Source organism: Cheilinus undulatus, linkage group 8 (genome assembly GCF_018320785.1).
Source record: "Cheilinus undulatus linkage group 8, ASM1832078v1, whole genome shotgun sequence".
In the NCBI taxonomy this organism is placed as follows: Eukaryota; Metazoa; Chordata; class Actinopteri; order Labriformes; family Labridae; genus Cheilinus; species Cheilinus undulatus.
Window position 1 is genome coordinate 25709618 of NC_054872.1, and position 23438 is coordinate 25733055.

General features: G+C 39.6%; 1 protein-coding gene across 2 annotated transcripts in view; it reads right to left on the minus strand.

Annotated features, from left to right (window-relative positions):
- The window catches only part of LOC121513519 (rap guanine nucleotide exchange factor 5-like), a 38539-nt gene that overhangs the window by 9653 nt on the left and 5448 nt on the right, over positions 1 to 23438 (minus strand). For both annotated transcript variants that reach the window (XM_041793319.1, XM_041793320.1), the window contains exons 3-10: positions 17768 to 17907; positions 16955 to 17055; positions 10404 to 10482; positions 10026 to 10170; positions 9837 to 9934; positions 4098 to 4128; positions 3833 to 3911; positions 1662 to 1811 (exon numbers count right to left, since the gene is read on the minus strand). In XM_041793319.1, coding sequence (XP_041649253.1) covers positions 1662 to 1811; positions 3833 to 3911; positions 4098 to 4128; positions 9837 to 9934; positions 10026 to 10170; positions 10404 to 10482; positions 16955 to 17055; positions 17768 to 17907 — 823 coding nt within the window. The remainder of the gene's footprint in view (positions 1 to 1661; positions 1812 to 3832; positions 3912 to 4097; positions 4129 to 9836; positions 9935 to 10025; positions 10171 to 10403; positions 10483 to 16954; positions 17056 to 17767; positions 17908 to 23438) is intronic.

Genomic DNA, 23438 nt, shown 5'->3' on the forward strand with positions numbered 1-23438 from the left:
ATCAAGGTAAAGGAAGACCATCAGTGGATTGAGCAGTTAACTCTGCACAACTGTGTAAATCAGGCCTCAGATTTTTTAAGTAGCTTCTACTCCAACATCTCTCTCTCCTCTCTCCCTCCCAGGCCTCCACCAGCTAGTCGGGTTTCATTTGCACTCGACAACACTCCACACACATCCATAAATCGCTTCATAACTGATCTTACAGACTTACATAATTATGATTATCTTAACTTTATTTTGCAATAAATTAACTTCTTTTAAAACTTGTTCATGTATGACTTCCCTTAATTAGTCAATGGAAAAAGCTGACCACTATAGCATTGTTGTTGCTGGTAAGAGTCATAAAGATGAGATTCGAAAAACAGTTTTGTTGTCTTTATTTGATCAGGGCGTGTAACCTGAAGGGGAGTTTGAGGCAGAGCCAGTACCAGTTTCAGTTTCTGCACTAGCAGTTACTCAGGCTACAAGTTTAACTTTTGAGCAACAGAAAGAGTTGTTACTCTTGCAGTATGAGCAGGAGAAGTTTCGTAAAAGCATGGAAAGAGAAGAGAGAGTAGAGCAGGAGAAGCTTCAAAGAGAGACTGGAGTTAGAGGATGAAGCAACATGCTGAGAGGATGAAGTTAGAGGTTTAAAAGTCCAGGTTGCAGTTGATCAGAGAGCTCTGATGCCTCTAGTGGCAGTACATCAGGGTGAGCTGATGTTGTGGCTAACTCACGTTTAGTACCCAAGTTTAACCCTGATTCTTTTTTCACTCTTCTGTACATGTTGCAAATGCTAAAAATTGGCCAGATTCAGACCGAGTGCAAATGCTACAATGTGTTCTCACTGGGAGAGCCCGGGAGGCTTATTCAGCTTTGTGTGGTGATGCTAGTCTGGATTATCAGATAAACAAACTAATGTGGAGTTTGTCCGAGATCTGACTTCCCATTTTCAGCGTTGGTGCTCAGCTGCTAAAGTTAACACTTTTAATGGTCTTTGTGAGCTGACAATATTGGAACAGTTTAAGAACGCTATCCCTCAGCGCATCGCTACTTATGTAAATGAGCAGAAGCCCTCTACAGCGCTAAAAGCAGCGGAGTTAGCTGATGACTTTGTGTTAACTCATAAGTCCAGTTTTGTGGAAACATGTTTTTTTTCGGTAAACCTGTTCATAATGACAAGAGGTACTGAGCTAGTAGTGTGACAGTCATGAAGCCTGGTTTCTTGCGTGAGCCTGTACTGACAGCAGGTCATGACATCTATAGGTTGTGTAACAATTGCCCTGAGGAAAGTCACTGGAAAGACAAATGCCTCCTGTTAAAACCAAAAGCCAAGGTTAATTCAGATCTTCACGCTCCTGCAATGCTTTGTTCCAGAATTTATTAGAAGTCTGTTCATGTAGCCCCTGGTTTTGGTTTGGGTAAAAAATCAGGCAAGGTACTTGACATAATCATTAAAAATTCAGAATTACCTCTCATTTTTTTACTTAGAAGTGAACTGCTGAAAGTTAATTAGTGACAAAAGAATTTTCATTCTATGTAAATGTAAAAAATGGTATAAACTGGCATTTTTCATTTCTGCACAGACTTCCACTACCATGACTGTAGCTGTCAATAGCCACTATTACTTCTGTGATGGTGGATGATGTGTATGGCAGCCAGTTAGTTTAAATCATAATTACCCCCGGTGTAAGTGACGGCCACAAGCACCAGTTCACCCTGGGGGACGTCCATTCTGTCTGCTGCCGCCTGCAGCAGCTCCTGGGCCACAACACTCACATGAGCCTTCATACTTAAGTATGAGTCCATGGTGATGTAGACATGACACAGCACTGAAACACAAAAGAAACATTACTGAAATAAAATAAGCAGGATCAACTATCAACACAGCAATATGTCGTTGAGCTGACTCAAGAGAAACAATTACTGTATCACTGTTGCCAAACATCAAAATTTTAGTCTAAAAAATAAGATGCTTAATGCTTCTTCATGACTCCTAATGATTGCGTTTTATAACATGAATGAGAATTACATGAACCAAAACTACATGCCAACAGAAGAGAGGACATCGAGACAAAATGAAGCTAAGAAAGGGAGGTAATGGGGAATATCAGTGAAAAAAAATGAATTAAAAAGCTTCAAAAGAGTTAGACACATGAATGAATTAAAAAATTTTATTCATCCTGCACTTCACCATTTTATGGAAAATGTATTATTCTGACGTAAAATTTTAGGATTGGCTTGCAATACACCAGTAATCCAAGAGTTGTTGTATTGTGATAATACTGTAATCATGCAACACTTATTTGAGTTATATTACAACTAACTAAATAACTAAAACTAAAATGTGAAAATCATTTTAGTTAACTGAAACTAAATAAACACTAGGTTTTAACAAAAAAACAAAAACTAACTATAATAAAATAAAAACTGAGACAAAATATCCTTAGCTTTAGTCTCTGACACAACCATACTGACTGGCACCTACATCTAAGCCTGAGGAGAGTAAAATGGTCTGATTTGATTGGTTAAGACTTCACACAGTGGTAGTTTTATATCAGGAGTTGTATTTAAACATCAGCTTTAAATCAATTAAGTGATAAATGACGAGTAGCCTGTTAGAATATGTTTTAAACAATGTATGAGGCTCACTCAGCCCTGGCATGTATCCGAAAAAACTAAAACTAACACTAAAGCTAATAAAAACTAAACTAAAACGAAGCATTTTTGCAAAATAAAAACTGAACTAACAGACCAGCAGTAAAAACTAATTAAAACTAAACTGAAATTCAACACATAAAGTGAAAACAAAATAAAAATAAAATGGATGAATCTGTGAGCTACTACTAATTCCCACATCTATATAATATCCAATATTGCCTAAATGCTTGTCTGTGTCTATCTGTATTAAAAGTAAGGGGCTTCAATGCAAAATAAGCTATACATGATAGCTCATTCATCAAACCACCAAAATCAGAGAAAATGAATGTCTTGAAACTAGATTATGTCAGAAAGTCATAATACTAGCTAATAATGAAGGGATCTCCTTGCAGATTTATATTCTTGTGCAAATTTCCAAATAATCCACTTCGCTATATTTCCCCAGGGCTTTGAGGACCCTAGTGGGGTCTTAATCAGCTGCCCATTTTTCTAGGACGTCTAGTGTAAAGTGTTTTGGGCTGAGGGTTACTCCAGAGGAATATCTAACCAGTGTGTGCTGTGGAGTGCAGTGTTACTGCAAGATTGCTTCCTTGATAAAGGCAAGCTTTCGAACAATTTAGCTCACCCTCAACCAGAAACAAACTTATCAATTAAATCACCTGAAGTAGGAAGGAAAGGCAATAAAATGGGTTGCCCTTTATTGATAAGGTGACCTTGAACAAAGTGAGTGACCCCACAGCACTGCAGTGTACACACTTAGTGAAAAACAAAGCAAGGTTGTTATATAGACCAAGCAGACCCCATAGGTTTGTCTTGATGAAAGTGAAAACTCAATTTAGTTTATAGATTAAAGTATTTGTGTTTCAAAGTAAAATAAACTTTTACAATATTTATCTCAAAACTTCAGCTAATAAATGAAAGAATATCTGTTTGACTAGACTAGATGACTGTTGTCCTTTATTTATTATTGTAATGTTCTTGCTGTTTGGACCTGATATTTAAAACAAAGTAAAGCATGATCCCAGTCAGACAAAGGGAAATATTAGGTCATATCTCAGGAGTCTGCATTTCTAAACTTCCTCATTCATTCCCTGAAAAGTTGACTATTGTTCCCTTGTTCAGACTGAACGTCTACTTTGGAAACAGCGTATGATGGAAGAATGTGTGTAGAACGTCATGTTTTATGACTTACCTTCCTTGCTCTCCCTCTGTGTTCCTCTGGGAGTCAACCCGTTCTCCTTCAGGCTCAATTGGTGGAAAAGCATTTTGCTCTGAACAAGGAGGGAAATACGTGGATTTAGACACATAATCACATTCTTTGAAAACACTTTGCAATTTGAATGAACTACAGAACAATGTTTGCAGCAGCAAACAATAGCTCTTACACTTAAATGTATGTTTAAGCCAGTGACATTTTCTGTTTGATAAAATAAAGTAAGCAAAAGAGTTAAACTCACCTTTCTCTGAGGGGAGTATTCCTCCGATGTGCTGAAAATAAAGGAGGAAACAAATCAGTAAAGCCTCAGATTAGAAAAGAACAAATGTTCAAAATGGATAACAAATTATAACTGCACAGCTTAAGACATTGCACTGTCGTCCTATTTCATCTATAATTGACCAAAGTTTATCAACTTGCCTTTTAATACAGACATTTAAGTTTGCAGCCAACCCACTAAATTCCTCCACTGAATTTCTTTTAAATGTTCCTAATATGCCCCATAAATTATATCTTTCATGCCTATAATAAAATGTGGAGCTCACTGCCTCTTGATATTAAAAAATACAGACTGACTACAGACTGAAAAAAATTAAACTGCCCATCTTTTCATCTCTCTATAAACTGTATTTACATCCAGCTCAGTCTACCCTGGGGTCTCACAGTTAGACTTGCCCAGAAGACCTCCACAGGGAGGTGACCAAGAGGCTACCCAATCAGATGTCTGAACCACCTCAATTGGCTCTTTTCAAGACAAAGGGTGTCCCTCTGGATGTCTGAGTTCCTTACCCTATCTCTAAGGCTTAGTCCAATCACCCTCCTAAAGAATTGAATTTCGACCGCTTGAGCCCATGACCTCGATCTTTCGGTCATTACCCAAAGCTCATTATCAAAGGTGAGGGCTTTGCCTTCCGGTATTATATATCTCATCTAGCCTGGGAACACCTCAGAATCCCCCAAGAGGAACTGTACATTTTGGAGGGATGTCTGGGCTGACTAGCTTAACTTGCTGCCACTGTACCTGGATAAGCAGGATGGATGGATGATCTAGATCAGAGGTGGAATTATCACAGTTTTTTACATAAGCTTTAATCTGGTGTTTACTGTGTGTTACTTAACATTTTACTCATGTAACATTTTACATACTTTCAATCCTCATTTTTTAATTTCACAAATGTACCATTGTGTTGGGACACACAGAATTCATAAACAGATACAAGCACTAAGTTTATACCCAAATGACAACAATGATAACAGTAGGCTTGTGCTTAAAAATCGATGTGGAAATATATCATCATGCACACCTTAATGATACACATATCGACACAGATTTCACAGAATCGATTTGGCTGTAGATGCTGTGTTAACAAAAAAGCCAACAGACATAGTAGTTAATATTAAAAACATGGTGTAAGTGTTTGGCAAAACATTATTTTTTATATACTTTACAAGACAGCTCAACTTTTTTAGGTAATCGGGTTCAACATTTTTGTAGTCTTTACTGTTCTATTCTTTAACCTTCATATTTTTTTACCTATTATTGTCAACAAAAAGTATAATTAGTTGACAGGGATGCTGGTTTAGCTTGGCCGGTAGAGAAGGTAACTCATGTACACAGTCCTTGTTGCACTGGTCACAGGTTCAACAGCCAGCTGAACAGGCAATCTATTTCATACACTTCTTCCACTGCTCTCTCTACACACTTTAGTGTCTCTAAACAGCTATTCAACTGAAAAAAGGGGTTAAGACCCCAAAAAAGTCGTTGACAATATATGTGTGTGTATATATATATATATATATATATATATATATATATATATATATATATATATATATATATATTTGAAGAACTTTGAATGAAACCTAAATATACTCAAGATGAGCTGTTGATTTCCTTCCCCATTTCCATGGTCTCTAATCAAGGTAAAGTACACACTGCTGCATTCATTTCATTACTTAAGATAAACATCAAAGCCAGATTAAAGTGCTTTTGTAGACTTTTAGACCCTCCAACATGAACTCTTAATTTAATCCCCCTTTTCTCATCAGTAAGTCCAGCTAGCATGACAGATAGCCTTGTGTCCATTATCATCCCTCAGCTCTCACTGGCCTCTGCATCACAATAGGCATGTTGGCACAAAGCCTGCCCTGAGGGATCCCCACTCACAGTACTAATGAAAAACTTGATCCTCGCTGTCATGTCACAACAGAGTGTGTGTGATCTAATTCACTCCCCTAGTCCTTAAAAAGTGTGTCAATAAGCTCAGTGAATTATAACGAGAGATCAAGTGGTTTTATTCCTTTTAGAAACGTAGGACTTGAGCTTTCTCTAGCACAGAGGCCAGATGGAGGTGGACGGCAGCAAAAGGACAAGATGAGTCTTCTTTTATAAAAAATGACACCTTTCAGCGCTTCACCCAGCAGCAGATTGCTTCAAAACAGTCAACCTTGTCCTCCTGCAGCGAGAGCCTGATTGTGAAAAGCTCATAAATAGTGGAGTATGTCAGCGAGTTACACCCACACAGAGTCCACTGCTCTAAAGTAGTGGGTGTTATGGATATAAACATGAATAAGGCAGGCCTGGATAAAGAAAGCAGAGTCAGGTTGAATGATCTGTGCTGCTTTCTAATGGGCGGCAGGTTGGTGGGTCCCCAGGGAGAGGATCTGATTGGAGGCTGTGGTTGTCGGAGGGGAGGAGGTGCATGGGTGTGTCGATGTGTCTGGTGATCAGAGGGGGGATTGTTTACATGGTGATGTCAAAGAGTAATGTGATGCTTATCTGTGTTAAACCAAGAAATGGTAGCTATGGCAACAGAGCCATTTTACCAACATAAACACAGTCAGTATTGACAATGTATTCAGGAAATGTGATGATTGAATGCCACCAATGTGTTAAAAATACATCAAATACAGACGTACAAGAAGCATGCCATTGCTCATGTCTATGTCATTTATAGAGACACTCTCCCTCTTTCAGTCTCTCTCTCACTACAAACTAGACATCTGTGATTAATCTCAGCCCATTTTTGAAGTCATTTCTTTACAATCAGTTTTATGCATCTTTTCTTTTCATTGCGTATTTACTATTTTCTTTTATTGGACTTATCTTATTTTTACTGATCAATTTATTTATTTTATTTCTTTATAATTATAGATACAGTGCCTATAAAAATATTTACCTCTTGGATGTTTTATCCTTTTGGTGATTTCATAAATTAGTCATGGTCAACATAATTTTGCTTTTTTGACAAAGAAAAACATCTTTGATGTCGAAGTAAAAAATGGATTTTGAAAAAGTAATTTCATTAAATAAAAATATTTAATGTAAAATAAGCAACTGCATAAATATTCACCCAAATATTAAAGTGTAGCCAAGCAACTCAAAGAACAGGTTAGAGAAAAGGTTATTGGAAAGTATACTAAATCAGGGGACAGATACAAAAAAAAATTCCAAGTTAAATCTATCATCAAGAAATGGAAGGAACATGGTGCATGTGTAAATCTGCCTAGATCAGGCTGTCCTCACAAACTGAGTGACTGTGTAAGCAGGAGACTAGTGAAAGAGGCCACCAAGACACCTATGACTACTCTAAAGGAGTTACAAGTTTCAGCAGCTGAGATGGGAGAGACTCTTTAAACAACAGCTGTTTCCCATGTTCTTCAACAGTCAAAGCTTTATGGGAGAGTGGCAAAGATAGAGCCACTGTTGAAGAAAACTCTTGATTAAATCTCCACTAGAGTTCTCCAAAAGGCATGTGGGAGACTCCATGGACAGTTGAAGAAAGTTTTTTGGTTTGATGAGACCAAAATGGTACCTTTTGGCCATCATATAAGACACTGTGTTTGGCAGACACCAGCAACTGCACATCACCACAAACACACCATCCCCTCTGTGAAGCACGGTGGTGGCAGCATCATGCTGTGGGGATGCTTCTCAGCAGCCAGCCCTGGAAGGCTTGTGTGGCAAAATATAGAAAATCCTAGAGGACAAACTTATTCAGTCTGCAAGAGACCTACGGCTTGGGAGAAGATTTATATTCCAGATGATGAGGATTGATTTATAAAATTAAAAAAAGGGTAAAACATCTATGGGGGTTTTTATAGGTACTTGGTCATTTGAACTTGTTTTTTACTCCAGGATTGACATGCTTAAGTAAAATGAGATGAATTACTGCCTGAAGGGGTGACTGCATGGGTATAAAGGAGTGGTCTAGAGGTGTTCTTTTTACCTCCTGTTTATTATACAGATGTTGGACATTATGTAAAAACACTCAGCAGGAAAAAAAATATCATTTGTGTACACATGAAAAGTTTAAATCTCAACCATTTTGTATCATTTTGTCTTGTTTTGTTTTATTTGTTATTTAATATTTGTACAGCATACAATGAAACACATGAGTATAAAGTGGAGCAGTGATGACATATTTTGAAGGCCAACCCAGCAGCTAGCATCATGTGAGTTCCATCAACAAAAGGCCTATGTGTTTTCCATGGTTATTAGGATTATTGCTGATCATAAGCTCTGCAGCCAAGAGAGTTTATGACATTTACATTAATTTATGACATTTTGTTCATTTTAATCTTCATAGATGAAGACTACTTTCACATTTCAAATGTAATCACTGAAAGTAAAAAGCTAATATTAGGCTGTAAAGGAACAAAACAACAGTTGAATGACTTCAAAGTCAACACCACTTAGCTTTAAACTTCTATTTGATGCTCTTATCTCTTTTACAAGAGACTTTCTTCTTAGAGTGATGTAATCAGGTTATTGGTCATGGCTGTCTCAATCTTGAGTATAAGATTGTTTTTGTATTTACTTGTTCATCGTGATTGTGTTCAATGTCTCTGACTATCACTGTAGTCAAAGGCTTGCTGCACACTAGATGATTTTCAAGTCTTAAACGATTCTAAAAACATGTAAGACCACAGACATAAGGACAAATTCAAATTATATTTCATTTTATAATCCTCCAAACAGGTTAGATGACTCAGCCAGACCAACAGCCTCACAGTGATGAGTCCCCACACAGGAAGGTATAAGCGAAGGTGGGTTTATGTTTGTGTGAAAGTTGTGATGCTACCTGGTCTGCTTGCTCTCATTGATTGTTGTAGGTAAACTGTCAGAGGCATTGTGACCTAGAATCATACATGTCAAACGTGTTTGACCTGTACAGCATGCAAACATCTCTACAGTTTTCTAAAATCTGCAATACAGTTACACAGGTAAGTATTGTAAGTATTCCTTAATGTTAAGAGGTGTGTTTTATATTTTATATTGTTCCTCAATTTAACCATATGCTGTGTTTATTTGAGCTGCTTTAATACAACTTCTAATCTCAGGTAAGCTAACATTAATGCTAAAACCTGAGTGTTGAAACCGGAATGGGCGTGTCTTGCAAAATCTTGTGGCTGTAAACATGGAATAAGCCTGGATGATTATGTTTGTTTGGATCTACTGAAACCATCCAACACACTGGTCAAGCACATTCCTCCTCTTTGTTTTTTCCTTTCTGATTACAGATGTTGTTACATAATCACTTTAACACTCAGCCATGTGTGTTACTGGTTTCTGTTTTATTATCATGCTAAACATAAAGAACTTGAAAACTTTTCATCAGTTCTTAAAATTCCCGTCTTTCCTCATTTTTGTAATTTTGACATAAAAAGCTTCATGACCTTCATGTTCCAGAGCAGAAGAGGCAGAACACAGTGATCACTCTTCAGTCTGTGAATGGATTCATTGATGAGAAGCTGCAGAAAACTACAGCGCAAAGAAGGAGCTCATTATGACTTTGCTGCCAGTGTCTCTTCTTCTGTTTAAGTGTCCAACAGTTTCATAAATGCTGGCTGATGTAAACACTCATACCAGATATCAATATACACACCCCTTATTTAATCAGTTCTACTGATAATTTTTAGATGTGCAAGTGTGAATTACCCTATAAAATGCTTAGTTAGCTTTGGTGTGGTCACTTACTGTCTATGCTGCAGCTGGTACAGTTGCTGCAGCTCCCTCACATCCTTCTCCAGCGCTGGGTGTTCATACAGATCATCCAACACGTATCGACACAAAGTCTGCAAGGAAATGTCAATTTTCATTTCTCACATACTACCCTCACCTCCCGCCCAGTCCCCCGCCCTCTTTCTTGTGCAGAACATTTCATACCTTCATGAAGAGTTTGACATGCTCGTCCTCCCTCAGGAAATCTCTGCAGAGAGACACCCACTGTGACACCAGGTGCAGGACTTTTCGTTTCCTTTCCAGAGCCTCCTTCCTGTCCTCTTTCCCTCTGTAACGCTTGGAGCAATAGGTGGGATTTGGTTAAGGTTTCGGCACAGATGGAGAGAGAGATCTATTTGCTGACAGCAAATGAAGCATACAAAGTAACAGAAGTGCGTGTGGGGTGTTGATATGAGGATGAGTGGCTGCTTTGAGCCAATAAAACTTTCATGTTGAGTATAATCATCTACTTCTTTATGTAATATACATATGGGGGTTGTGCAGTGTGAATTTACGTAACAATAGTCCTAAATTGAAGGATATTGTCCCAGCAGAGCTTGGCATAAATCACTTGTAGACATGAACACCGGGTAGGTCAGCAGAAAGTCATCCAACAGCGTATCTGTAAAATATAACAGACAACAATTGGACATTAACATAGGGCGCTAAGGATTCATCACAGGGCTGATGTGTCACAGCCCAGTGCTGTAAGGGTGAGAAGGGAACTCAGGCAAGGTCAAGTTCAACAATATTTCTTTTGTCCAGACTTTTTCACTGACATGCCCACCCTGTACGCCACTCTAAGGGTGTAGACTTTGTTATTTTTTCAACAGATTTTTTCCCATGCCTCTGGTAACATGCAAGGTCTTACAAAGCAAGACCTGGGTTGTATCAATCCTCCTTCACACCCGATGGTGTCCCCAGGAAGCTTACTCGCCACATCTGCGCCTTACTGCAGCCTCAATCTTTGTCCCAATTATGCCTAAAATTTATGCACAGTACAGTCACTATGTGAATACTTTGACTGTTAGAAGCTCTCTTGTTTCATTACATAGACAGAGGGAAAAAAAAAACTTAAGAGAACTTTAAATTCATTGCAGGCCATCATATCGTCACTCTACATACTCCCCCTCATTAGATCTGTTAAAGGATGCTGCAGGGCAGCTACACCAGTGACCTTGACAACAGTATGATTAATGACTGTTGGGCTGCACAAACAGTAGGTCTGTACTTTCAATTGCCAGAGAGACTTTTTCCTTGTTTATTAATAACCCCAGAGAGAAAGCTCAGTCTTCAATGAGAGACATTGGTTAAAAATCACTAAGCAGCAACATTACACCAGCATTTTATACTTCATGTTCAGCCTTTAGTCATCAGTGAGAGAATTCTTCTGTTCAACGAGTTCGAACAAGTCTTTTCTTGCTTTATCAGTCTCATACATTGCAGGCTGTTTCACTGAAGATAAGCTGACAATTTTAATGTGTCCTTTAACTTGCTGCGACCTCTGATGATGTCTGTTTTCAGTGTGATTTGCCTGAAAACAGAGAAGCCATCTGATGATACTCAGCCATCACCCTAATGTGTTTACATCATTCTCAGCCTCTGTATCCTTGTGTGATTCCTTCCCAAGGTTACACATGAGGAAGTGTGTCAGTAAATGGATTAAACAGAGATGGCCAAATAGATCATCAGATTACTCAGACACATCCCCATAACATGAACTTCATCTAGCGTATGCATCATCACATCACGTCTTTTACAGCATGATAAAACTTAACATATTTTTTATGATCTCTAATTTTATTAGAAGTCCCTTTCTTGCAAAATATTTCTTAAAATGAGAGCATTTCTGTACAATTTAAAGAAAATCTTCCAAAGCGTTTCTGAACATGTCACAAAAGCCTCTAAATCAATTTCTCAGGCATAAAGAAAGAGAGAAGGACAGTAACTCCCAGACGCGATGCCCAGCCGCAAGCGACAAACCTCTACAAATCCTATTAGGTCAGCCTCCTCTCAACCCGTCTGTAAGTGTGCCTCACATCCAGAATTGTAAATTCTGCTCTTTAATTTCACACTGGCTTCCCTGGGCCTTTGTGTGCGTTCTGGTCCACAGGACTCCCTGACATCATTATGTTAATCCTGCTGAGCAGCTGTGCATGCATCAATCCCTGCTTATGAGAGGCTACACATGTAGCTCCAATACAAATAACACAGCAACACCTTAAAACAAAGCCAGAAAACAACTCAAATAAATCATCCACCCACACGCTCTACTGTACCTCATACACACACTGCTGGCTGTTTGTGTTTTTACTCTGAGCTATCTAAACTAAACCACTTTCTCAAGAGTAACAGCTCATGAACCACTCCCCAGGCTGTACTCACTGCAAGTTTTTTGAAGTTTGAAAACAGAATAAATATTTCATTTATTACCTAAAGTCATATTCTCAAGTTTTTTTTTTTCTCCTAGCAACACAGCAATAAAGGGAATCTCCTGCAGTGTGTACTTATTACAATCAATTTAGCAAAAGACATGTTTGTTTCACTGACCCACAAAATACTGATGCTAGACTTGTACGGTATGAACAAAGTTGCTTTGACCACTTATTGACTCCTACCCAATAACATTTCTTTCTAAGATGCAAAGTCATTATTTAAAGTTGGCCTAGATTTTTGTACAACTGTAAACAAAAATTGATGCAGCCTGGAATATGCTTTTTAATATTTTTCCAATCACTGTTTTGAGAAATACCATCATTTACCAGAAACTTCTATCTCATTCTCAAGAACAGTAACCTACAGAGTTGTCATGTAGCTACTGTATAACATTACCAACACAAGCCGTGACACCATCATCCTGGATACACCATGCATTTATAACTGGTAAAATTTTGATTAAAATAGAACCCTTATAACAGCAGATCCTGTGTTTTAATCTTTACAAATTTCTTTTCTTTTTTTCTGTTCTTCAGTTGCAGTCTTTAGCTGAGTTCACTCGCCAACATCCTGATAAATAACATCTGAAGGCCGAATTTGAGGAGCGATCAGATAGCACCTTAAACCCCACAGAGCCTACAGGTGGTGGGGTGGTGGTTTTTCAGTACAGATTCAAGCCTGAACTGCCAATGGCAGAGCAAAGGAGAGACTGGAAATATTGCAGCATTAAACAGACTGCTAAAATGGGAGGATGTTTGTCAGGTGATTGTATGATGCATGTCAGGAAGGAAATCAGCGTAACTGGAGTTGTCTGTCAGAACGAGCTCGCAGGCACCTCTCCATATGTAGAAAATTGTTAAATGGAAGATTATGGAGTAAGTATCCTTTAGGAACACCTGAAGTCATAGATGGAGCTCTAATTTAGTGGATTACTTCACTCATGGTGCAAATGTGTCTCACAGTAGGGCTCACTGTACAACAGACAACATCAAAACACAACTAAACACTCTGCCCTAGGACATGATTGGAAAATTTGCCCATGCATACCCCAGATTTCAAATCACAGTGTGCAGAGCTTAGATCAGTGACTCCTTCCACAGCTGAACTAACACAGGTGAATCAACACCATCAAATACCTCCAACACTGAAGATCATTTCACTCAGAATGGAGTTAAAATGAAACTTTGGGAGCTGAAATCAACTCAGAAACATTACAGTGCATTACTCCTGAATTGCACTTGTGCATATGATCAACTCCTAAAACCTCATCTATCTATAAATAAATTGTATTAAGTAAGGTTTTATGGTGAACATTTTAGTAGCAGTTACAACGAGTTGAAGATCGCTGAAAGCTCCCTTTGGAGCGACTGTGGGTCAGTAGGTAGGGCCAGTTATCTCACAATCAGAAAGCTGTGGGTGCGATCCTCAGCTCCTGCAATCACATGTTAATGTGTTGATGTGTCCTCCCACTGCTTCATCGTTGGTGTGTAAATGGGTATGGGGTGTCTTGAATGGGATTAGCTAACACTGATGTCCACTTCTCCATAGTAACCTCTGCAGTCAGTGTGTGAATGTGGAGTGAATGGAGTGAAAGGGTGTCAATGGATAGGTGTAACCTGCAGTGTAAAAGTGCTTTGAGTAGAGTGTGGGGTCACTCTTAGCCTAGCCTGCAGCCCGACTCATTGCCCAGCTTTTGCCTTCTCGCACAATGCCGTATCTGCCTCCTCCCCACCTGGCTGTAGGTGTCATGATGCTTTTGCATCCTCCTCCTTTCAGTCTCCAAAATCCCGTTCTCCGGATAATCTCCATCGGGAAAGATGCAAACTCTGCAGACACACTTCCTTTGCAGTAGTCAAAGAAGCAGTCTCTTATACACAGAATGTCAGTTCTGGTGTAAATGTAGGGCTTTGTTTTGCTGCTAGTGATGGAGCGCCAGGTCGCTGCGTCAGTACGCGCCGCCGCCATGCTACCTCAATAGGTAGCATTCAGTAGTCTATTAGCAGTCAGCGTTACCCATAAAGGCTTCTTTGTTATTTGTAATTTAAGTTAAGACAATTAAAAGCATTTAAAAACAGAAAAAGTGCCTTCAGTTCTTAATGGATGACAGAAGAGTCTGTGAGCTGAACTAAATCAGGCTGACACTTGCTTAGCTTGTTTTGGGGTGCTTAGCGTGGATCCCCTTTATGTTTTGTGTCAGATGATTTAACAATGATTGCAATAGTGCAATATTGACACAGGGGGTAGCTGTAAGAAATGAAATAGCCAGAGTGTTTGTGCAAGTAAATGTTAGCATCATTATCAAAAAAGCTAAAATATTTTCAGAGCATTTCTACAGAGAAGTGAATGTATGAATACTGTCAGGCACTCAAAAATCTACTCAGTTTCCTTTTAGAGGAAATGCAAAATGGATTCATCGATCTAGCTCATCAATCTACTGTGAAGCAATCATCCTGTCAGTCAACCTGCCAATCCTTTTTGCATTTCAATAAGAAGTCGTAAAAGTAATCAATGTAACCTTTGAAAACAGAATGTTAATGTGTCACTTATTGGCTCAGCAACTATCAAGAGCCGACCTCTTGGTGCAGAAACCTTAAATCAACATGATAGTATGGGTTTAGAAATTAAGAATGATATCTGCTGATTTAACACCATGATCTGACACATTAAAATAAGCATCAACGCCTCACTGTATATCAAGAGAAAAACACAAATGGTTCACTGCAGGTTTTCCAGGGCAGACAGAATACAGTGGGAGTCTGTATAGAGCAAAACTGAATGACTGCACTCAGAGCAGGCAACTCAAACACTTGTAAATCCTACCCACAATGCCCACACAAGGAAAGAGAAGCAGCATGTCAGAGATCTCTATACAGTTTGGTCGATTGCAGTGGTTCAGATTCTACTTTCCCTCTAACACGCCTGTGGTGCTTCCAGAAAAGTGCCATCTCTTGCAGAAACTCAGAGAGCTCCACTGCATTCTTAATGTTGTGTATTCAGTTTAAAAGGAAGCAAATGATAAAACTAGCTTTTCTAGTGTGCTGTATGTAACTCATAAACCCAACAGCAAAAATCTGCTGCAATCATCCATCATGTTGCTGCACAATCTCTCTCATGAGTGAAAGACCCGACACAGCAGATTGGTCCATGTTCATATAAATCTCTTTTTTGATGAAATCAAGGATCTCATGCTCTTGTGATTCTGCTGAGCTCAACCTCCAAGGACACGATGAGCAGCAGCACCAGAGCATGAGAGGTTCTGTACTCACACAGAGAGAAGCAGCAAGGCCAGCAGGAGTCAGACTATTAAGCATCACTGAGTGTAGATCAATTGCTACTCAGGACTCAGGTCAGTCCTTCTCTGCAGGTCTGTGGCTCTTTGACCCTGAGTATCACTCATCATCATGCTAAGGCCTTCAGCTCCCAGCAGAGGTTCATTTCAATGCACTAATTGTGAGGTGAGCTAATGGTGAATGATTTGCAAACCACAATACAATACAATACAATAAAATACAATACAATAACTTTATTTATCCCCGAAGGGAAATTCATTTGTCTGGAGTCTCATCTGTTTATGGTAAAATTATATAGTCTTATTGCTGATGGTATGAAAGAGCTTCTATATCTTTCTGTCATGCAGCGAAGAGAGAGGAGCCGTCCACCACCAAACTAAACACACTGAAAATAAGCTAAAAGATCCAGCACTGATTAGTTTGGCAGGAATGCTCTGAAGAAATTATTTTCATGTTTCAATTCACATCAATATTAAAACTCAATTTTTCTAATAAAAAAAGCAATTCAACATCAAACATCTCTTCTGTGCATGTAAAATGCACCATTTTACATATAAGGCATATCTCCTGAGAGGACATTTAGATCAATTTCATTCACTCCCTCATCAAAATGAGTAACGATTCCTGGTATGGGGGTAAGCCTGCCTCTATCCCGATGAGAGATCATGTGTGACCACCTCTGTCTCCAAGGAAATTAGCATTTCCCATTTCTCCTTTCTCCCCTGAACAAGGAAAGGAAATTCTTCCTCTCTTGTGTTCCTCCTCTGTTTGTTTGACTATACCACTGCTCTCTTTTATCATCTCCCATTGAACAATCCTTCCAGCTCAATCACGGAGTCTCCTCTGCCTTGGCAACAGTGTCACATTATCATGTACCTGCTGGGATAAAAGGAAATGTGTTGATTTGTCGTTGCTGGGCGGCTGGACTGCGTGTCATACAGTCTGCTACAACACTGCTCATAAGATATGAACAGCGTTTATCTCTGTCAAAAGCTTTTAAATGAACAGGCTCCAACTTAGTGGCATTCTGGGAATGATATCACATGATTAGCTCGGTAATGTTGCCCAGAGGGAGCTAATGTCCCAGCTCCTCTGAGAGATCGACGGGTAGGGAGAGAGTAAAAATGAAAGTAATGGGAGTTGTTTCTCGCTTTCTCTTGTCATCTATATTTCACAAGCATACAGAAACGTCTGCTCACCAGCAACAGAACACCATCTTTACAAAAATGAAGTTAGAAAGTTGTGCAATCACCAACCAATGAGTAAATATTCTCCTACATTTTATTTTCTGCTCTTGCAAATGCTGAAGAATAGCTTTTAGTAAGGATATTGGTCTGTATTTTTAAAGTAAAAGGTGTGTGCACTGACCTGACTCTTTGCCCTGTGTCGTCCCCTGCTCCTCGTCCAGTGTCAGGTCATTCAGCAGGTGCTCCAGGATCTTCTCCGGGGTCCCTGATACCACCACATACCTGTCAGACACAGCAGAGTCAGTGGACGAGTCCTCATCAATCGAGGATAAAGAGCGGCTGCTGCTCCATTCCTCCTCTCCTTCTGTCCCCTCATCATCTATGTAACGAAAGTAGGGGACGTCAAAGGTTGGCATGGTCAGTGGTTCTGCCCGACTCGTACTGTCACTGCTGCTCTCCTCTGATCCCTCCTCATCGTCTTCATCGTCCTCCTGCTCCACCAGGGCGGCATGTACCAGCCTGCCCTCTTCTTGCCGCAGGTTTGGAGGCTGTGGCCGAGATCCCATCCTTTTCTGAGAGTCCCTGTGCCTTTATACACAGGGCAACGTTGCCGTGGTTACAGCTGCATGCCCCCTTCACCTATCCATCGGTCCACCTGCAGCTGTCATAGCCCGGAGTCCACTGCTGTCAGTCCTTTAGGCACACTGAGGATCCCCCCTGTTTGCTCCCAGCAGATAAAGCTTGTGAATGGGATGCAGCCTGCAGCCTCACAGTCCCATACTGATCACTTCTGTGTGTTTAATGTAGTCATTTATGAGCAGGGAGTTGTGATGCAAGCATGCCTGATTGAGTGTGTGATCCACAGAGATGAAGAGGGAGAATGATGAGACGGAGAGTGCTCAGAGAGAGAGAGAGAGAGAGAGAGAGAGAGAGAGAGAGAGAGAGAGAGAGAGAGAGAGAGAATCTATGAAGGAGGCGGAGTAGATAGGCTTACCTCCCATTCCTCGTCTCCTCTCTCCCCCCTCCCCTCGCAGATGCAGAGGGGGCTGGCTGCTGTGACGACACTCTCTGGAGGACCAGCACGTCGTGGCCCCTCTCCCTAACACACACACGGACTGCCTCGTCACTCTGTGGCTGGACAGAAAGAAAAAAGAGGAAGGGATGGGGGAGGAGGGAGCATGTTATCACCAAGGAGATTCCCCTGAATTCTCTCCCTCTCACTCACAAATCACCACTGATTTCCATCATAATACGCTGTCCAAAGGCTGAACTGTAAATGAAGGAGAATTTCCATATATCATTATTCAGTCCTTATCGGTGGAGCCCATTCAGGGATTAACATAAAAGACTCCTACGAATTTTAATTACTGATTTCTATGTAGGGCCTATTAAATTATGGGTGGTGTCTGGGGATGGTCTATTCTCATGTTGTCGTATTAAGGTTCAACTCTGCACAACAACAATGGTTCAGTAGCTCTGAACTAAGTTAGAACTTCAAATCACATGGTTGGTCCTTGCCCATGTGATTTGGGACTTGTTTTGAATGATAAAAGAAGACTTTGTCCAACTTGTTTAACTTTCTGTTTCTTTTAATCAGGTGCACAACATCACCACATCTGAGTGTTATTAATGTAAGCTCAGTGCGTAGTCTTCTATTCTAATCCTCAAGTCTTCACTAAGCTAATAAAAACTCCTCTGATGCATTGATTAAAACTGATCTATTGCAGAGCAGCAAAACAGAGAAGCAATTCAAATGTTTTTTACTCAAAATTCTTTCTTACTGTTCATTTTTTTGTCAATAAAATGTTTATTATAGGTAAATATTAGTTTAAGTATGGTTTAAATTTTCTTGCAATTAGATTTCCTCATCCCAAAAGAAATCGAATGTTATGCTGTTGTTATGAATACACACTGGCTTGCACAGGGACTGGTGCCTCAAGCGGTCAGGGGTTCAGTACCCGGCTCACGGGCACTTAAGCAGAGCTATGTAAGTGAACTGCAAACAGTCACAGTTCCATACTTGGTCTGTACTGGGAGTGGACTGGCAATCTGGCATACAGGGCACTTTCCTGGTGGGCCGACACACTTTAGGGCATTTTATCTATATTTTATTTGTCTATTCATTTATTTACTTTTCCCCGCTAAGCACCGGCCAGTAGACCAGGGGCAGCAGCCCATTGGGTGTTTTCTTTATAAAAACAGTTTGATGGGCCAATTACATCTCCTTAAGGTCTGCATTTTGCCAGTTTTTTTTACATAAGTGTACACTTTTTATGTACTTCTACTAGAGATGGGATGATGAGTCCACCATACTTACCTCTGACCACAAGGTAGTCAGTCAAAACAGAGTGAAAACATTATTAGCTATGTAAAGGCGTGGCAAAATTTTGGTTGCTGTACATGTTAAGGGGGACAAGGGAATGGTTCCGTCATATTAGACTTATTGTGAGGGGGCAGATTTTACCCCAGCCAAAAAAGTTGGGGTAAAATCTTCTTCCCAGGAAGCCCTGGTATATACCGAAAGTTGAACAGGCCACCCAAATCCTCTACAGACTGAGTTACTGAGTTCATACTGTGGATGTCTATAGTTAGTAAAGGATTAATGTATTGCATTTTCAGTTGTTTACTGTGTGTTTTAATTTCATTAATTGGTTTGGGCTTCAGGGTCACCTTTGAATTAGAGCATTTAGTAAAAACTTGACTTCACAAAGTTATGAATTTGTGTAAAACATGAATAAAAAAAATATTGATTTGAAATCCATTTCAACCTATATTTAGCTGAATACAGCACAAAGACAAGACATTTAATGCTCAAACAGATTGATTTTTAAAAAATATTCACAGGAGCGCTCATAAAATCCAAGAGGTTCTCCACTTTGTGAAAGACTGCACAGTTGATGAACAACGTTCCTCCACATGCAATTGCAAGGTATTTAAAGATCTCACCATCAACAGTTGGTATCATATCATCGAAAGAGCCAAAAAACCTCAAGAAATCCCTGCATGTGATTGGCGAGGCCAAAAACCAACATTAAATGCATGTGATCTTTGATCCTTAGAAGGCACAGCATCAAAATCTGGCATTTTTATGTGATGAATTTTACAACCTGGGTTCAGGAACACTTCAGAATACCACTGACTGTTGACACAGTATGTTGCTAGATCTACAAATTTAGGTTTAGACTCTGCCATGCAAAGCAAGAGCCATATCAACAATTTTCAGAGGGGAGACCAACTTCTCTGAGCCTTAGCTCATCTGAGATGGACTGAACTAAAGTGGAAAAATGTGTTGTGGTCTGATGAGTCCACATTTAAACAGTTTTTGGAAATACTGGTCACAGAGTCCTCTGCGTTAAAGTGGAAAAGGACCACCCCAAATGTTATCTGCACAAAGTTCAAAAACCAGCATCTGTAATGGTGTGGGGGTGTGTCAGTGTCCATGGCATGGGTAACTTGCACATCTATGAAGGCACCAATAATCCTGAGAGGTACATCCAGACAATGTCTTTTCTCAGGGACATCCCTTCTTATTTCAGCAAGACAATGCCAAGTCACATTCAGCATGAGTTACAACAGCATGTCTTAATAGTACTAGAGTGTGGGTACTGGACCTGTCTCCCTTTAAAATAAATATAATGCACATTTTGAAGTGCAAAACACAAGCAACTTAAGATGCACATCCAGTAGGAATGGAAATGAATTCCACTTTTAATACTTCAACAATTTCTTTTTTTTCAGTCCCTTGATGCCTACAGACTTGTAGAAAAATGTGGTGTAACACATTGGTATAGATGCTTCTTTCCCAACCTTTTTAAAACTAATTTCAATAATCATTTTGTTTATTAGTTTGAACAATAAAAGAACTGTCTTTTTTTCTGATTTGCATTATAATGGTAAAAGAAAAACAAATATGGCATGAAAAGGATTAACACTCACATGCACCCTATTTTGACAGCACAGAAGGGTGCTTATTTTATTTAGTTTTCCAAATAATGTTAAGTGTTTTCTAAAGCTATCATTCTGTACGTCACTGCAGCCTGTTCATTCAATGATTTATCTAAAGAGAACATTTTTATCCCTATATTTGAGACAAATTGGCTTGTTGCAGCCACTCTTTGTGGTAAAGATTGCTGGGAGCTGCTTGACAAGGAGGGTCTGGATCAGAGATATTGGTCTTAATGAGGAGTTCACTGTATAGAGCACGCACATGCATCCTGCATCAGCCCCCACTCTTCACTCCCCCTGACTCCTCAGCCATCAGTCAATGCAACACAAGCTTCTGTGCATGCAATTAGCCAGGCAGACAGGCTGGAAGTGGCTGCAGTTTTTCTGCACTAATTGCTTTTTGCAGAAAGCATCCAGGACCTTCAGTTAAGCAGGACTTCCTGGCACATTAACACTAATCTGGAATGTGTGGACATGCATACACAAACAAACATGCTTTATATACACAGCACATAGATGATCCACATATGCATTTATTCACATTTAAACACACAGTAACTTGAACAAAGATACATCAATGTGCATCACTGAGTCAGACACATTTTCAGCATAACTGCAACATTAGATAGTCTTAGACTCACATCCATAAACAAACCAGCACAAAGGACCATTAATGGTAATGCTTGCTGACAGTTCAGTCAAGGCTGTGATTCATGACCCAGAGAATAATTTACATATATTTTAAGAGACTACTTAGGAGTTAACCCCTGATCTTATTATAAGCATGTAGAAAAACTGATTTCACATATTTCCTGCCGTGTCCTTTGCAGTACCTGCTTGATGTATATTATTAGGCTTGGCAAGGGCTGGGCGATAAGGACCAAAAAGCATATTTAAAGTATTTCAGCTGAATGGTGATACACAATCTATAGCTTGAAAGGAATAAAAATTTAGTCAGTTGTTTTTGGTCAGAGCCTCATGGGCCAAACGTTAAACTTCACTTTTATAAACAGCCATCCCCAGCATTTAGCCTGGCATTTTTTTTCCTTGTAAGTATTTTCTTCTAATCAGTTTACTCAATGTTGCACCAACATTGCATGCCATTAGTCAAGTCAGTCAGTTATCTTACCTGTACCTCATTCGCAAATATACTAACATATATTAAAAAGTTGATGTAGCCTTAGGCTATGACCATGACAGAAACAGAAACTCAAACTGTATTCATAGCTTTCAGTCATGAAATAGGTGCATAGGATTTGAAGGGCAAAGAAAGCTAAAGACAGTAGCAGCTACCATTGACCACTGCGTTGAGTAGGGCTAACACCAGGCATTTTATTTCTCGACTTTTTCAAAACAGCACATGTTTACATCACCTGAAAACTGAGATATGAATTTAAATTGTGATTCTCTTGGACTTCTTCTCAGATAGAGTTCTTAGAGGTACAACCCAGGCTTTTCTCCTCATCAGCAGCTAAAAAACAACTTTCTTTCGTTCAAAATAACATAAATATAAACTGACCGTGACACACAGATTGTCACCAAGACAGTCAACTTCTCTAGTGTACAGCAGTAAGAAGCCATTCCTGCCTGCCAGGAGTTTGTTACGTGATTGCGTGAAGTCACATCATGTATTCAACTGTATCCTACTGATTGTGAGTTTCTCTGTGATTCCCAACTCTATAGGTAAGAAAATCAGGTCAAGAATAAACAGTCAGAAATTCAAAGAAATTTCCTAATATATTAAAAAGATCAGAGTTTTTAATAATGAAAGATGTCTTCTATAAGTACTCTATGCTTTTAAAGGGGCTTCAAATTTGAAACTGTTCTCAAGCCTAATTTCTTCCAAGAGGCTAAGGAAAAGCATAGAGTGAGAAAATTCCCAGAAAGGAAAGCTTCCTGACTGTTGGGAAAAGAAACTGGTGGGTAATGCAACACATGACGTACACTGTGTGTTCCTATTTTTATAAAAGGACAATGTTTTCTCATTATGTCTGACAGACAAGAAGGTTGAATCCTTGCCTATAATTAACAGAGTGTCTCAGTGTACCGCTACCAGGTCAAACAGCAAACAAACCTTTCCTCGCAATGAATTATTGATCCTGCCCCTGCTGCTGCAGGCCCCTTCTCTGTGCAAACCCTGCTTTGTGGTTATCATGTCCTTCCACACAAAAACACAAGCTACTAGAGTGGAAGCTTGTATTGAGACAAAGTGCCCGAGCCACACAATACCTACACTGGCCTGGAGGTGACCCTGACTCAGAGCTACATTCAAGACCCCCAACATGGACACAGTGAGTCAGCAGAGGAGTAAACACAACTTTTCTCTACAAAGTCATGTCTCACTGAATCTTATTCAGTCTCTCACAGGGATCCAGATGTGTTCTGCTGGCTGGAGAAGCTCTTTCTGTCAGTGCAGCTCTGGCATGCACGGTATGAAACCTGGAAGCTGTCAGTCCTGACAAGCTGCTGATTTGGAGAACTTATTCGCTCTCATGGAATTGTGTCAAACATACAGGATGGAGAGAAATTTGAGGAATACATCAGTTGTAATTTCCAAAGAACCCTTTGATGCACTTCATTATCTGACTGTAATTAGCTCAAGTTTCTGGAAATATACTGTAAACAAGATTCTATGCATAATATGTTAGATATTCCGCATGCATATGTTTCATGTGCTGGCTGAGAACAGCAGCTCTGTGTGCTGAATGGACATGCAATCA